The sequence below is a fragment of the Ilyonectria robusta genome (genome assembly GCF_021365365.1).
Source record: "Ilyonectria robusta strain PMI_751 chromosome Unknown BGZ61scaffold_111, whole genome shotgun sequence".
In the NCBI taxonomy this organism is placed as follows: Eukaryota; Fungi; Ascomycota; class Sordariomycetes; order Hypocreales; family Nectriaceae; genus Ilyonectria; species Ilyonectria robusta.
The window spans coordinates 1-16,071 of record NW_025764545.1 but is presented as its reverse complement, the minus strand read 5'-3'; the positions used below and the strand labels follow the sequence as shown (position 1 = coordinate 16,071).

At 49.7% G+C, this 16,071-nt stretch overlaps 6 protein-coding genes across 6 annotated transcripts; 3 read left to right on the top strand and 3 right to left on the bottom strand.

Annotated features, from left to right (window-relative positions):
• Positions 1-66: 66 nt before the first annotated feature.
• On the bottom strand, positions 67-273 carry BGZ61DRAFT_376127 (uncharacterized protein; the record flags this gene model as incomplete). The annotated part of the gene is made up of 1 exon (XM_046242473.1): positions 67-273. The coding sequence occupies one exon, from the start codon at positions 271-273 to the stop codon at positions 67-69; it is 207 nt and encodes a 68-aa protein (XP_046093226.1).
• Positions 274-687: 414 nt separating this feature from the next.
• BGZ61DRAFT_501141 (uncharacterized protein) lies at positions 688-2,748 on the top strand (the record flags this gene model as incomplete). The annotated part of the gene is made up of 6 exons (XM_046251657.1): positions 688-1,494; positions 1,637-1,898; positions 1,992-2,095; positions 2,135-2,271; positions 2,308-2,411; positions 2,531-2,748. The coding sequence occupies 6 exons, from the start codon at positions 688-690 to the stop codon at positions 2,746-2,748; spliced, it is 1,632 nt and encodes a 543-aa protein (XP_046093225.1).
• Positions 2,749-3,802: 1,054 nt separating this feature from the next.
• Positions 3,803-5,368, bottom strand: BGZ61DRAFT_546911 (RTA1 like protein-domain-containing protein; the record flags this gene model as incomplete). Its single annotated transcript, XM_046255347.1, has 4 exons — positions 3,803-4,313; positions 4,350-4,676; positions 4,752-5,059; positions 5,137-5,368. The coding sequence occupies 4 exons, from the start codon at positions 5,366-5,368 to the stop codon at positions 4,224-4,226; spliced, it is 957 nt and encodes a 318-aa protein (XP_046093224.1). The 3' UTR covers positions 3,803-4,223.
• A 2,714-nt stretch (positions 5,369-8,082) lies between these two features.
• Positions 8,083-12,189, top strand: BGZ61DRAFT_42546 (uncharacterized protein; the record flags this gene model as incomplete). The annotated part of the gene is made up of 3 exons (XM_046243647.1): positions 8,083-11,108; positions 11,175-11,535; positions 11,591-12,189. The coding sequence occupies exons 1-3, from the start codon at positions 8,134-8,136 to the stop codon at positions 12,185-12,187; spliced, it is 3,933 nt and encodes a 1,310-aa protein (XP_046093223.1). The 5' UTR covers positions 8,083-8,133.
• A 1,169-nt stretch (positions 12,190-13,358) lies between these two features.
• On the top strand, positions 13,359-13,607 carry BGZ61DRAFT_546906 (uncharacterized protein; the record flags this gene model as incomplete). Its single annotated transcript, XM_046255346.1, has 1 exon — positions 13,359-13,607. The coding sequence occupies one exon, from the start codon at positions 13,359-13,361 to the stop codon at positions 13,605-13,607; it is 249 nt and encodes an 82-aa protein (XP_046093222.1).
• Positions 13,608-14,842: 1,235 nt separating this feature from the next.
• On the bottom strand, positions 14,843-16,045 carry BGZ61DRAFT_376116 (uncharacterized protein; the record flags this gene model as incomplete). The annotated part of the gene is made up of 1 exon (XM_046242470.1): positions 14,843-16,045. A coding segment is annotated over one exon (1,203 nt), but the record flags the coding sequence as incomplete, so codon positions are not given.
• Between the last annotated feature and the right edge of the window lie 26 nt (positions 16,046-16,071).

Below are 16,071 nucleotides of genomic sequence, written 5' to 3'. Positions count from 1 at the left end.
CATGATACTATATTAGATGAGATTGCGTTAAAACCTACAACGCAGTCTATTGATACAAGGAGGGTGTCATGAACTTACCGCCGAAAAGCCATCCCAATAACTGCCTCCCTGGGTCTGTTCCGGCCAGGTGCACTCACTGTGTCGTCGTACGCAACTTGAACACGAGGGTCTCCCCTCATCACACTTTTTCTTACGCTCGCGGCAAAGAAGACAGCCAGCCTTGGATCTGTTGTCAAATCGACGCCACGGCCTGGCTTCCTTAGCCGCAGGCATTTCGCGCAAGGGGCCCGCGGAGTCCGGAAACGCTAGTAGATATCCTCAACATTTACTACGCGATAAGGCTACTGCTCGGGGATTGCAAACCTTCTTTATCAGTAGCAACCTTGCCCTTTTCGAGAGATTTCTTGCGCTTAGATAAAGACATGTGGCACGGAGCGCGGACAAACTCACTCGCCCGAAATGCGCTGTGCTACAATGTAGCGCGGTGGAGGTGGATTGAGTGTAATGTGTAAGTCCTTTATTAACTTGGCTGACGTATACGTTGGAGATATTGTATAAGATGGTGCCTAGCACACGACAATTAAATGCCGTCGAGGCGCTATCATCAAGCATATAAATCACCCACCTGAATTCGGTTCTTCCTCTCTCGTTGAGTCATTACCATCTCTCTTGTTCAACATTTTCAACATGGCTCCAAGAGACAACCAACCATCGATCAAGCTGGCGGACACTCCGGCTCTCCCGGATCCCAAATACTGGGCCCACTCTGTCTCTATCAACAAGTCGAGCCGCCTTGTCTTCACGTCCGGCATCACCGGGCAGACGGTCGATGATAACTATCCCGAGACCTTTTCCGAACAAGTGAAGGCCTCATTCGATAATCTTGAAAAGGCACTCGGGGCGGTTGGCGCATCGATGAGGAATGTTGTCAAGATCACCTTCCTACCCGTCGATTGGTCGCTCGAGAAGAAAGCAAAGGAAATGTTTGAGCCGTACGTTATGTCCCTAGCCGAGACTTACGGCTGGGTCAACCGACCGCTCACCACAACAATTCCCGTGTCTTCCCTTGGGGACTCTCGAGCACTCTTCGAGGTGGAGGCGGTTGCTACGCTCTCGGGCGACGGAGTTCCTTATACGGATGGCTCAGAGGCCGTGGATCGCTCCCCGCCTCCTACAGTTGTTAGTGCAGTTGTAGTAGGCGGGGGCTTTAGTGGCCTCCAAGCCGCCTTTGATCTCCAGCAATCCGGTTTAGACTGCGTCATCCTCGAGGCTAAGCACCGAGTCGGTGGTCGCAGTCGGTCCCAGAAGCTGCGGACCGGGCCGGGGCTTATTGAGCTCGGTGCCACCTGGATCAACAAGACCACGCAGCCCAAGATCTACGAGTTGACCCAAAAGTTCGGCCTGGAATGTATCCAGCAGTATGACGCGGGTGATTCGGTTTTACAGACTACAGACGGGACTGTCCGAAAGTTGAAAGATGGCAAGATTGAAACCGTACGTTATTTCTCAGCATAGAGCAGCCTGTCCTTTGTGTATCTATTAGCTATTCTACAGCGCTAATAGATCATCACCGTAACATATCGAAGACGACAGTGTTCTAGTTGCATTTGGTGCACTTACGCACGCCATCGAAGAGGGATATAAGCTATTCGAGCTAGAAAATCCGTTGGAATCGCCCCCCGAGCTCGACATCTCCGTGGAAGACTGGGTCAAGCAATCCTGCAGGGACAACGAACTGTCTAACGACTTAGGTCGCCACCTCGTTGCCGCTCTCGTGGGCAGAGAGGTAGGTGAAGTTGGAATTCACTTCATACTTGATTACCTCAAATCCTGTGGAGGAGTTGATGCCGTAGGCGGAGAAGGAGAGCTGGGAGCTCAATCTCTTAAAATCCGACAAGGTATGTCTCATGTTTCAGTCTCATAGTTATTGATCAACATCCACGGGACGAAAACCCAGTCGTATGAACTCTCATGGCTAACCACTCGAGCAGGAACTTCTTCAATTGCAACCAGCCTCGCTGACTCGTTACGTCCCCAATCTGTCACGCTCAACAGCCCTGTTAATGCTATTCACCAACTTGAGGATCACATTATCGTCTAAACTTCGAACGGGACCAGATACAAATGCCTGAAGGTTATCCTGGCCATCCCCTCCAACACGTACGAGTTCATCCAGTTCTCACCTCCGCTGCCGCACGCCAAGCGAGCCGTGGTTTCCAAGACAATGGGTGGCGTTTACTCGAAAGCGATTGTTACCTACAAGACCCCCTGGTAGCGCAATATTGGCTTGTCGGGCAAGTTCACTAGCTTTATCGGTCCTATTTGCTTTTCCTGGGAGATCTCTGATCCTGCCCTTGAGCAGTATTCACTTGCCTTCTTCGTCAGCGGCCCTTGGGCCAAGGATTGGGGGGGTATGAACAGTCTTGCCAAGGAAGATGCCGTCATCAGCCACCTTGCAGTGCTTGTCGGCCCCCAGAATGCGCACTTAGTGTATGACCCACTCGAGTTCAACTACTTGGAATGGCACAAGAATTCATCTGGGGCGCACCTATCTCCTCCATGGGACCAGGGCAGCTTAGCAAGTATGGCATGGCGCTACGCAAGCCCTTTGGAAATATTCACATCGCTGGCGGTGAGACAGCATATGAGTGGAAGGGCTTCCTCGAGGGAGCCCTTAGGGCCGGCTCGCGTGCGGCGAAAGAGGTTACCGATGCCCTCCAGGCCAAGCAGAAAATGGCCACAACTTAACCAAACGTGCGGGTGCGTATTAAATGAATCATGGTTCGGTTAGGTAATTTCATCCTAGCATACGCATCTCTCTAGTAGGATAAAATTATTATTACCTGTTTAAGAAAACGTTCTCAGTATTCCATAGAAGACTTCACAGTCTCGTTCGAACTGCTCTCTGTTTCTATTATCTACAATTTAACACACAAGCTTCCATGTGCCGATTATTAGATTGGACAGGGGTTTAAGGATCCAAGAGGATATTGTATAGTGGTGCGTTGAATAACCGGCTGGGGTAGAGAAACTAAGGCCACTGGCTGGCGACAGAGTCTTCAATGCACAGCACAACAACCTGAATTTGGAGATCACGCATCGCATCTTGATTCTCCTCCTTGGGCCTTTGTATATCAAAGACGTATTCGATAACATTTTCCCCGTTGCTGAGCAGCTCTGCCTCAAGTGGCACAGATGCTACTTATTGACCTTAATTTATAAACGTAAACTCATCTGGAACAGGGCGCGGACTTGGAACTTCAGCTGTTCACTATGTGGCAGCCCTCATTGAGGACGACTAGTAAGCAATGCTCCCCGACTTTATTAATTCTGTCTACCGCAAACCGATGGCTAAATTGACCATCCAGCATCTGATCCTGCTACCCTGCATCTACACCTTCCGCCTACGCGCCAGGGTTCTGAAGTGAGACGCAGAATGTTTGCACCCAATTGCTTGTACCGTGAGAGCGTGACTGGGCATAATAGGCTGGTGTCTCCTGCTAATTTATAATAAAATCTTCATTCCTTCAAAAGCGGAAGATAAGATATGAATAACTTACCCTAAAACTCACCTTAACTCTTATATTGGTGACAAACTGTACCCTTGTTATTGTACAAACGACTTAGATTGGGTGCAGACTTTGTGCGTCCCACCGTAGCAACCCCCACTCAAAAAAGGATGGGAATCGGAGAAAAGTATTTCATTTTCCGAAATGAGGCCGCCTTATTGTTGCTGGGTATGTCACAGCCGAGTTTACCCGGTGTCCCGATTCACACTTGATTTGTAAGGCCACAGCAGGCATCCGTGATCCCCTTAGTTAGTCCGTTAACTCCCAATTCAACACCCTTCATCTTGTGCATCGTGATCCCGGCGTTGGGGGCTCCGACGCAGAAGACTTTAAGCCAAAGAGAATGCAGCTCGACCAGTCACCAAAAAGCTTATAGAAACCTTTCGATAGATGTATGCACCTACTAATCTTAGCATCAATTCGGAATCGCCGCGGAACGCAAGGAGGACGTTTGGATGCGTTGGATCGAGTACATGTTGAATTCGACCCTCTGCAGCCTAGGTGGAAAGATGTTGCATGAGGCACGCCGAGCCTTGGACAGACTAATAGTTTTCTTCATGGTCTAGAGTATTAAAAACGCTGATAACGACTATACACCCTAAATAAGACAGTTGCAACCTTGCGGCACTCTATTCTAGTAATCCAAAGTCTGACTTAAGAGTCGCGATCAATCACCGTAGCCGTGTCATCCCAGCGCTCTCCGTTCGCTGCCACTTGCCCCAGCTCATTCTCTTCGCCAGCTGGCTTCAGTTTGTCGTCTTGGCCCCAAAGCAGCCAAACCGGGTCGAGGAAGTTGAAGACAGCGACGGCAATGGTCATAGTGGAAGCATCCAAACCGATGAAATATCCCTCGTGTGTGATCAGGTATCCATCCCAGCCTTGGAGGAGCTCGATGGTTCGGTAGATGCTTCGGACGAAGATCATGAACAGGGAAATGAATACTGCAACAAGTAGCCAGGTATAAGCCTTTGGCATCTCGTTGTGATCTGTAGGTCCGAGCTTCCTGGTCTCCAAGGACGACGTCTTGAAAAACACTCTCCTCAAGAAGTCCAGCACCAAGACGGTGAAGACAGCCATAGCCGCCATCTGGAACACAATGCCAGCAACCTGTTGAGATGTTGTCCGCGTCAGCTATCAGTGCTCACCAACTCGAAACTCACAACAGCATAGGCTTGGGCTCACCATGATGTTTGTTCCCGGCTTCGTGTCACCGTCGATCTTATCTGACTCGGTGGATGCCATAGCTCCTCCAACAGCCTGGATGACCAGGGCGATAATATCACACGACAAGAAGATGATGGCATACATCTTGGGGCCGAGAATTGAAGCGTGACGGCCGATTCGGTTGATGAGCGCGCCGAGGATAATGTACAACCCGGCCGTGAAGAAGGTCGGGGCAATGATGAGCGTTGTGATTTGCATCAGAAAGGCGTCGCCGTTGTACGGACATTCGCTGGACCATGTACGACCAGCCCAGCCGATCAGTTCGGCTATCAAAGTAACGTTAGTAAATAACAAGGCTCGTTTAAACACGGCTAGATGTGTATGATTGAAGGATGTGGTGTACTCATAGCTCCGGCACCAAAAGCCAAGGAAGTCCATTGTCGTTTCCTGGTGTACTGGGTAATATGGCCAAGAAGACTGAGACCGAAGAGAACACAGAATGCAATCCCGACCCCCAAAGTCGGCACATAACCGTAAGATGTATCAATTCCCGAGACCAGGGCGTGACAGTTTTTCTTCAAAGTATCGACCTGCTCCTGGGTGAGTTGCCCTGACACTTCCGTAGAATTCGCCATGTCTGCGCGTATCTTCCTGGTAAAAGTTCGACGACGCTCGAAATGCGGGGGATGGGGTTTTGAAAGGTCGTAGCCAAATGCAATAAAATAATGGCACAATAAATCTTGCTTGTCGAGTGTAGCTGGCTTTGTGGCCTGGTTGGGCAAATGGCACATACATATACCAAGTCAAAGCCACAGCCGTTATCCACAGCAGTCCCCGAAGGACCCGTATCTGGGGAGAGACTTGGCCTTTGAATGGTCATGACGTAGACCCTCCCCATTTAACATCGAATCTGGCCCCGCTTCATAATGTTCCACGGCCGGGAGGCTCGGATTAACGAAGTGGACCTGTTAACGGAAAGCTTGCTTGCTGTCATTACAAGCGAAAACTGTCCTACTATCCCAGAGAACCGGGGGCAGTCAGTCAACGAGAACTCGAGACGGTTGCTCCCGTTGCGCTCAGCCTCCCCATCTGTCCCAGCAGTAGATCCAGATTCAGTTAGTATTTACCACGACACCACCACAGGTGATGCGCCGGTTTTTATGGACGGTCCTACGTACCAACTCCGAGAGTTAGAGAAGGCGAGGATGAAGTAAATAGCATAATTACTGTGGTGGTACATGTTTCGCTAGCTAGCCATCACCAGTCGGCGGGGACGCCGACGCCGAAGCCGACTGCGCGGCCTTCCGCGCGCTCCCCTAGCGTACGGGATAACGGGTAGTGAACTGAGTTTACAAAGTCCGGCTCCGAATTGTGTGTTCATTCGCAGTTGCGGGGAGTGGGTTAGGTTTATAAAGTCCGGCTCCGAGTTGCGTGCTTATTCGCAATTGGCTTCAGAACAAAGAGCTCCACTTGGATCTTTTTCAGGTCCCCCTGCTTTAGGACAATCCTTGTTTGAGTCTTCGTTCCGTCCTCGCTCAGCTCGTATAACTTCGCATCAAAGTACCCCCTCCCTAAATTTAATCCCCACCTATTGTCAGATCATCAAGAATCCCCTTTTGGCTCAAGTGTTTTAGATTGAGCCTTGGGCGGAAATATGCCAAAGCGCTCCCTCTTAAGGGCCGGGGGAAACTTATGCGATATGCAAGCACCATATATTGCTTTAACATAAACAAACAAACAAACAGCTTATGGATCCCTCTACCGTCACGTCGCTGGGCTTGATGTTACCATATCGACTCGGTAAATTCGTACTGAAGGAAGCCTAACACCAGCCATCTCGTAGAGGGATTGAAGTCGCTCTAGAGCCCAGACGTAGTCTTCCTCCTGCACACCGCTAAGAAATGCAAACGCTATGCAAAAGGATCGCCGGCAAGCATCCACTCCAATCATATCAAGGAGTGGCATCTGGTATTTATTTGTCTTGTAGGTGCAGTCGAGCAGTAAGAGATCAGAGTAGGCTTGAAGGTATTGTAGAGAACTTGGGTGGGCAAATAAAATTGCTGTAATTTGTTGATTCCCATCAACCCGCAGACGGCTCCAGAACCCTTCTCGGTCTAGTTGATTGATCAAGGTATGAATTGAGCTTTGCCCTTCGTGTATATCATCTTTTAACTTTGCAATGCAGTTGTAAATATCCTGCCTTGTTGCTAGAGAATTGCCATCTTGCTGCTGCAAATATGTCTGGATATCTCTAGGAGAGATGCCGGCGGATACAAGTTCTGACAGAGTTGCTTTCCCCGTGGCGTCGAGTTTGCGATGGACTGGATGTGCTGACGGATGTTGACTTGGAGGATGATTGTGCTTTGAGCATTCCTTGTCCGGTCGATGTTGTAAAGACCAGGTTGTCTTGTCCAATGATTCTTTGGCTAAGACTGAGAATGGACAGCCGGTACCCTCGGGTTGTTGTTTTGCGTGTGCGTTCCTTCCCTGTTGAAGCTTTAGGCTGCCAAGACCTATCACATGCATATGTGACAATTTTCCTGCCACTTGTTTTGGTGGTTGACTTTCGCGTAATAAATGCGTAGCCTCGCGTGGCGGCCGAGATGTTGATTGCAGTAACTAGCTCATCGCGAGACTTGTATTCGCCTTCGCCCACTGTTTTCCCGACTTGAATCATTTGGCTCGTGCTCGCTTGCCATGGAGGATTGAGAAAAGAGTGGATGAATTTGCGCAAAGGGTTTGCGCAGGAACAAGAGCTTCTTGCGCAGAAGTAAGGGACGCTGGTTACGAGCGGGGAAACAGTGTCCCACTTCCCCAGTTGACGTGGCATTCAACCATCACGCCAATGGTTCTCGTGCCCAACCTGCATATCAACAGTAGATGAGTGAGTTGGCTCCCCACCGCCCAGCATCTGTGCTTCGCGCCAGCTATTATCGCTCCAGCTATTATCGCTCTCCTCACTGGTCAACGCCCTTTGTGACCGCTCTTTCACACTGAAGCATTGGTGATTTGTTCACCGTGGCGGGCGCCATCCTGTCGGCACTTCGTTCTTTCTCTTTGTAATTCGTACAATGCTTTCCCGTGCACCATCTGATGTGTTGATGCCCAACGGAACCGTATCAAGCAGACACCAATGACTGGGATCCCGCAACATGACAACGCCGACAGCAGCGAGCGATTCAGCTCGCTGCGAACCCTGAACTTTTGTGGAGCCTGGTCTCCGTTGTCAGCCCCGAGGAGGTGCTCATGTCACTTTGCGGGGTTTCTTGTTGATCATCTGGCAACCCAGCAATCGGGGAAAAGCATCCCCGTCTTGTCGTCGTGATATCAACAATAAGATACCGCACAACACACCAGTTCTCTATCCCTTGCACCGTACCGATTTCGGCTGTCAGCAGCCATGCTGCAAATCAACTTCATTCACCTTCACCTGCTCCCGGTGGCTTGCTTGGTGGCAACCGCAAAGGCAGATGGGTGGGACGACTTCGCCAATAACTTGGCCACAGATCTCGCGCCGCTCCTTGCCCTGTTCGGCGAACAGGCCACAAAGCAGTTCCTGAGCGAATCGACCACACGGTGGGACAACTTCATCTTCGCAATGGCACCCCTGGGTATTCTTACCGCTGTCGTATCTGCGATTCGCGTGTGCGGTGGGCCCTCCTTGCGCGCCTTCATCGGCCGAGCGCAAGAGGGAGGAGGAATTGCCGAGGCCGAGTTGTGCTCGTCTACGAGCCGGGATGTCTGCGAACTCTACCACAACGGTACCATCGTCCGAGTGTTTGGACGCCCAAAGATCTTTGACATTGTTCACGATCGTGAGGCAGCCGACTTTCCCGAGGATGGTGACAGCCAAACAACACCCAAATGTGGTATCTACACCTTTCAAGAATACGTCCAAACGGACGCGTATGTGGCGGCGGGATGGGAGGAACTTGGGAAGGGCGCTCAGCTCAATATTGAAGGTCAAAACGATCCGCAGCGCCATGACAAAGCCAAAAAGGATCCGCAACACGATGTCGAGGCCCAAAAGAATCCGCAGCACGATACCCCAGCCCAAAATCCGCCAAAGAAGAAACAGGCCTCTGATAAGTTCGCCCCAAACCCTAACCTCTCTTTCAACATAGGCATACGAAAGCGGTCCAGACACGTCACTTGGCTAGCAGCTACCGTTGGATTCCTCGCACAAGCTTCAGTTGTGGTGTTTGGCTTTCTTGTCACATACACATGGGGCTGGATGAAAGACGAACATCTCCCCCCAGCTTGGGCCTTTCCTCTGACGTCGCTCGGAACCGTAATTTTGTGCGGTGGCATGTTTTCCTGCGCATTCCTGGTGGAAAGTAGCACCGAGGAGAGAGTGTTCCGCAGAGACCCGGGCAACAGCCGACGTCCAACCATTCATGTGGTACAGCCAGGGGGGCAAACAGTCGGCGATCAAACCTTCGACTCATTTTCGTTTGCCGGTTCGACAAACGAATACATGACGTCGTGGAAGATACCCCAACACCCCATCGCAGAACGGAGGGTCTGGCTTGCTATAGTCTCGACCATGTCCGGCTTCGTCCTCCAATTTGTTGGCATGAGAGCAATGCACTCAGCTGTCTCGGTTCTCCAACTTGGAGCCATTCTACTTATGAGCATCATTCGCGCGGGGCTAAGGACGCAACGTCTGGGCAAGGACCAGAATGTCTTGCTCGATCGCCCTGACGAGGTTGAGGGCCATGAGCTGGACTGGCTGGCCTTGCAAATGGCCAAGGGGCTAGAGAAGGAAGAGCCAGAGAAGAAAGACCAGGGAAGGAAATTCTGGTCGGTAATTGCCGGCCCGGCGAAGCTATACTCCCCTCCAGACCATCCCGAACCCAAGCCCGACACGGATTCTCGACAAAAGGACAACGCCCAAACGCCCGAACGACACCCGGCTCAGACTGCATTCTTCTACCGATCCCGGCTTGCAGAATTGACAAGCCAGCCAACAGGCGTCAAATCAAGGTCATCGATAGCGTGGGACGAGCGTCTGGTACATGTGCGACAGCAAGCTCTGCAACTAAAGAAGGCCATTGAGTCCAGTGCCGATGTTCTCCTCGCTCACGCGAAAGTGAAGTCTGACCGGGCGCGCGAATCCATCACTTGGGCCATCGATGTAGCAGAATACGGCCAGTCAGAGTCCGGTCTCACCCCCAAGAAGGCTTCCAAAATCTATCTTTCCCTGCACAAGTCAAAAGATAGCAAGCAGTCTCCGGCATGGGCAGTAAGTCAGCAAAACCTCGAAGCTGTGGTAGGCCTATGGGCTTGGTCAATAGTTTCAGATCCTAGCACGGAGGAGGCCGACGAATTCAAACTCCGGGTGTCGAGGGCATCAGAAGTACCGGCGTCCAGGATTATGGCTGTTGGAGTCGCTCAAGAGGACATAGAACACGCGAGAACGGACTTGAAGTTCTGGATCGGAGACTTTCCCTCGACGTCAACGGAGAAATGGACGGCAATGCCAGATCGCATGGAAAGCGGCCCGCATACTCTATGGGAGACCCAAGACGAGGAGACAGTTCGCAAAATAACTGCTACACTAATGTCACCTGGTTCAAACCAATCACGGCTGCGACTTTTTGGCTGGCAATCCGCAGAACTACCAGACTCTTATTATTCACCATCCGAGGTATATTCACGGACCGAGCTATTTGCCTTAACCACCACTGTTAGCCAATCCATCTCTGCCACATGCGCCCAGGACATATATCAGTCCTTCCTCTGCGCAATCACGGCAGACCTTGACTCCATCGGAGGGCAAACAAAACCCTTGCAAGGAAGCAGAGGCTTTTACTTTGAGAACGACGTGGTGTCCCGTCTTGCGGAATGCTTCAAGGAGAGCGGCCTTGGCTCCACACAAGATGCGTACTTGGTTATCATCCCAGCTTTGAGATGTCGGTCGAAGTTGCCTTTGCCAGGAGATGCTCTTCCAGCTGTTCACAGCGTCGCTGAAACAAGTAGGAAAGAGGGAAACTTCGAGGAAGCGGCGGCTATCCTCAAGTGGGCATGGCAAACTGCACTAGAAACATATGACGGACAAGACAAAGGTGCGCTGCATGCGACCATGCTAGAGTTGGGCGAGCTCTTTCGGTATGCTCTTTTCTGGAAAGACGGGTCCCAAACGGAGTTTAGCCGCAAAGGAATTTCCTGGATGGAGAAACAGAAGGGGACACAACCATACGGCCCTTTAGTCGCCGACATTGTGGACGAGTACGTCAGCCTCGCGACGGTGGACCATTCTCAGCCGAAGGGAGTCGAGATGGCGAGAGAAAATGACTCCAAAATTCAGCTCGTCGTCGAGGATCAACGTTGGAATTCGATATCCGGAAAGGGAATGAAGAATCTCAAGGAGATGTGAGCGAGCCCCTCCTTCAGGTTCTAATCTCAGGCCGTGACCGCTAATATGAAATCTATCCCCAGCGCTGAGAGAGCCGTGCCTGAGCTGTATCCGTACATCAACAAGTACCGCAGCTTTTTCTCAAACAAGTTGAGAACAAACCCCAACGTGCAGCGGACGCGGGTTGCCATCCTTGACAGCGGCTTCCTCATCATGCCACAGGTGCAAAAAGACAACGAGGCGGACGAGGGCTTGTGGCCGCAGATTGCGGAAGGAAAGTCATTCATCAACAACGCTAGCCGACAACGGCCGTGGCACTTCCCGTCCGATTCGCACGGCACCCAAATTGCCAACCTGATCAGCGCTATCGACCCTCACTGCGAGATCTACGTTGCCAAAATTGTCGAGGGCAGGCAGGGCATTATGCCAGACAATGTTGCCGAGGTACAGCTTCTCAAGCTCGTTTCATCAACCTACCCAATTTCACTAACCTGAATAGGCTATAGAGTGGGCTATCAGTAAAGGAGTGGATATTATTTCCATGGGCTTTTCCATCCCGGATTTTACCGACGACAACCACTATTCTAATATGCTTCAGAGAGCAGTTACGATGGCGGACTACAGGGGTATTATTCAGTTCTGCAGCCACCATGATGAAGGCTGGAATATAAGGAACTCGTGGCCAGCTAGCTGCTCTGAGACTAACGTGGTCGTGGCATGCAACGAATTTGGCAATTTTTCCGATCGCTATGTGGGACAGTATAACTACAAAGTCCACGGTACAGACATCTCTGCCGGTGCAGTACCATATCTGGAGTCTAATGATAGTATTTCCGGAAACTCAGTTGCTACTGCTATAGTAGCTGGAGTCTCCTCGCTTATGCTCTCGTGTCGTTATATGCAATTTCCGGAAGAAAGGTTTGGAGAGAATGGGGTTGAGTACTATTCGAAAAAAGAGTTTGTTAAAGCTATGTTGAAGAATATCTCCGACTCTAGGGATAATGACTCATATAGCGAGCGGTATATACAGTTAAGGAAATTTTCTAACTTTTTGCGGGATAGGGATAAAAAAGAAGTGTATCCGTGGCTTATGTAGGGTTGAATACTGTAATTTAGAGAAAATTTCTATCTAAATAATATTAAACCCGAGAATACAGAGTAATTCCGCTGAGACTATTAGGCACTCAGAGCCTTTTAATTTTAGTGATAAAAAGACTACTATCCTGTATAGGATACTCTAAGTTAGAACGTTCTACGTCGTAATTACCATATAAACCAGTTTATTGCTAATCATTTAACACACTGTTATAAAATAGAATACACATCAAGGAATTAAGTCTATAGAGTAGACATAGTACAGACCAGTATCCCAGAATAAACCAAAAATCGACAAAGCTAGAAAATAAACCCAATAATTAGAATAGAAATCTAGTTCAAAGTCTACACTGCCTCGCTCTTTAAACTATAAAGTAGTATACACTCTGAATTCGGCTAAATATCATCTTATCTCCATTAATCTTAGTCCGAAATAAGAATTACACACTATCCTCAGAGGCTTAACAAAGAGATGGATAAAACGTTATCACTACTCTCTAGTAAATCTCTGCTATATACTTTTGCAAATCCTCTTGTGCCCGTCGTTGCTACTTAGTCGATGCCCTATTGTTCGGAATCTCGATGAGATGCCAATAAGACTCGGTCCCAGAAATCCCGGACAGTCGGATAGGAGGTTCACGTAACATTTTGGTGTCAGCTGATTGTGACACCGACGATTTCTCAATTTCGTCAACGCCCCTAGTGATTCCGTCATCGAACTCTACTTCGTCGATAAATATCCCCTGGCTGGGCGTTTCGGGCGCCTCTCATGCGCCGTGCCATGTCCTTCTGTGGACAAGAAAAATTTACACGCCATGGGTTTACAGGACTATCTGCAGTCTCATATCGAAATATGGGGGTTAGGGATGACGGGTGAGTTTCGAAAATAAAAGTTATTCGGAATAGAGCAAAAATAATATTAACAATAGAATAAGAAAAATATAATCAAATGAACCTAGTCTTATATTATTCCCTATCCTGTGGAATAAGTTACCGTGGTTTGGAATATTTAATAGATTGAAGTTTGATAAGTTGGTTGCTGATATAAGAAAAGTCTTGGCTCAGAAAAGTTCCAAATAGGAAAGGCGTTGACCCACAGAAAGGTCTTGGCTTACGATTAATTCAAACCTATCAAACCCGTCGCATCTATCACGCACATCGATCGCACCGCTATGGAGCCTGTTATTTTTACCGTCGGGGTAGTTGGGTTTGCTGGCCTCTTTAGCTCTTGCTTAGAGGCTGTGGATAAGGTGCAGATCTACCTGTTATTTAGGACCGACTTGCATGTGCTAGATACCAGGTTTAAGGCTGCCAAGGTCCGTTTCGAGAAATGGGGTCGGCGCGTCGGGTTCAAACGAACGATACTATCTAAAGACCATCACCCTGCTCTCGACGACCGCGATATATCTGCGGCGGTATAGGATATTATCCAGATCATTACAACTCTCTGCAGCTGCTGAGAATAGGATGGTGGACACTTGGAGAAACTGGCCTCATGCATCCTGCCTGGCCTGCGTCATAAGGTGTACAGTTGTGACGTGTCAAGCTCAGACAGATGCACCTGTCGTATAACACCAAGTGATGGTACTACTAATAATATAAGGGGAGCATTCTGAGGCCAGGCGTCTGACGTGGCCACTGTGCTTCGCTTTTGTGTGGCAAAACTAAATGCACTTTCATAATTTGATTGGAGTGCCGGAGGTCATGTGTGCAGGATGTTATGTCACACCTATCAGCTTGTGAGACTACGGCCCGGTTACAAAGGGTCTCAAGGAAGTCTCAAAGACGCGGCTTTCTAGCAAGCCAGTCTCGAAGACCCGGATCCCTTGGATCCGGTCTCAAAGGAAACCTTACTATAGCTTCTATGATGATAAGGATACCTTCATAAATAGAGCTGCTACGAGCCCTCTATTAGATAGAAATCAAGAGCTTCCATCACATCTCAATGTACCCTTCCTTTCTGATGCAACATGTTACGTATCAAGCAGCCTGTTGGGTGTAATTGGGGTTCTAAGCGAGGCAATGTGTAGTCTATGGCCGGCCGGACCTGGGTCGGTCTTGACCACTCTGTTGGTCGCGATACCTTCGTACCACATCATAAATCGCATGCCGACTTATGCCCACATCGCGCGCAATTGCGGCGGCGGACACGCCCGAGTTGTACCTCCAAACAATCCTCGTCCTCGTATGAAGCGAATGGTATACTTGCGACACCATTCTGACCTAATTTGGCTGCGTAATATGTCGTTGAAGTTGAATGTTGATTATGGTGTAGGGAGAGGGAAAGCGGGGTACAGGGAATTGTGTCGCCACTTTTTCCGATCTACTCTAGGTGCCCTTCGCCAGCTTCATAAACTATATCCACAGCGGCGATACGTAGGGAAGCACCCGTTAAGATCGAACGCATGAGAGGACGTTGGTTGACCTCCTTTTAGTGAAAGAAGAGACGCATAGACTCTTAATTATAGTACTATGAACTCTAATAATATGTTTAAAAAGGAGAACCCTGACCAAGCCCGTGATGTCCTTAACGCTCAATTAATAGAGCCCTCAGATCCAGGCTGAAATCGGGTATGGGAAGCGTAAAAGCCACATACTTTCTTAACCACTGTACTCTCCATCCATTGTACAACTGGCTTTATCTCGCTCCTCACATTCAAATATCATCCCTCAACCACGTAACGCCTCCAAGAACGACTTGGTAGAGCCCCCCATTCGGGGACATCTGTGTAGGCGCGACATTGTTGTTGTAATTTCCGCCCGCTCCTGAACGTATACGCCAGGCCAGTTCACCAGTTTTGAAATCAATCGCCGTGAAGTACCAGACGTACTCACCGTCCTCAGCGAGCTCTTCGTCCTGTGTGTAAGAGTACACAAGGCCATTTGCGGTTGAGAGACTAAGGACGCTTGTCGACCGAACCTGCAGAGTCCAGCGCACCTTGCAGTCCCCGTCCTCAGAGATGTCGACACGGGTTATTCCAGGGGCCAAAGAGGCAAGATTGTTGAAATCGCCATTGATGTCGTCCACGTCTCCGAGGTTTTGCATTTCAGGGGCGCCATAGTTGTTATTGATGACGACACTATAAGTAGAACCGTCAAAATACCCAACCATAGCATTTTCATTGGCACTGGCGTTTGGCTGAAACAGCGGGACTTGGCAGACAAAGCTCGATCCTCCTTCTGGAAGGTTGTTCTGATAGTCCTCGACCTGTCTATAAACCACCAAATTGACTTGTACATCAGCATTGTCTGTCATGGCGACGAACTTGTCTCCAATCAATGCTGGCGTGGATCCGGAGCCTCGTGCAAAACCACCGGGCTTCGACGCACTGCCTGCCGAGTATGTCTCAAGCCAGATTGGTTCGATGTCTCCGATCGCGCTTGCTTGGAATGCAATCATGTTACCGGTATCATTAGCAACATTCGACGCGAGCGGCCCGCTGTTGATGTAGATTGTTTTGCCGTTGACAGCCATGGAGTTCTCGATCCTCTGGTTATCGATCCTTGTTGTTTGGATTGTTCCATTTGGTGTGACATAACCAAGTATGGAGGAATCTTCAATCAAACCCGTCGAAGCTAGGCGCACGGCAGAGAACCAGATGTTACCATCTTCATCATAGTAGCTGCTGCTTGGAGAGTGCCCTTCTGGCAGGGCACCGGTGAGATCAATGTCCCGAAGCTGGCGAAGGGTCGTCCCTTTGACACCGTCGACACGCTCGACTTCAAAGATGTGCCCTTGTAGTGTAGGAAGTACAATGGTGCGATTGGCTGCTGTAGCATAGGGAGTAAACAGTGTCTGGTTTTCGGGAGCCCAAGTTGCCAGTGTGTCGAGAGTTTCGGGATCAAGTGCCGCTATACAAAAATGAGCCGCCACGGCGTCGCCGC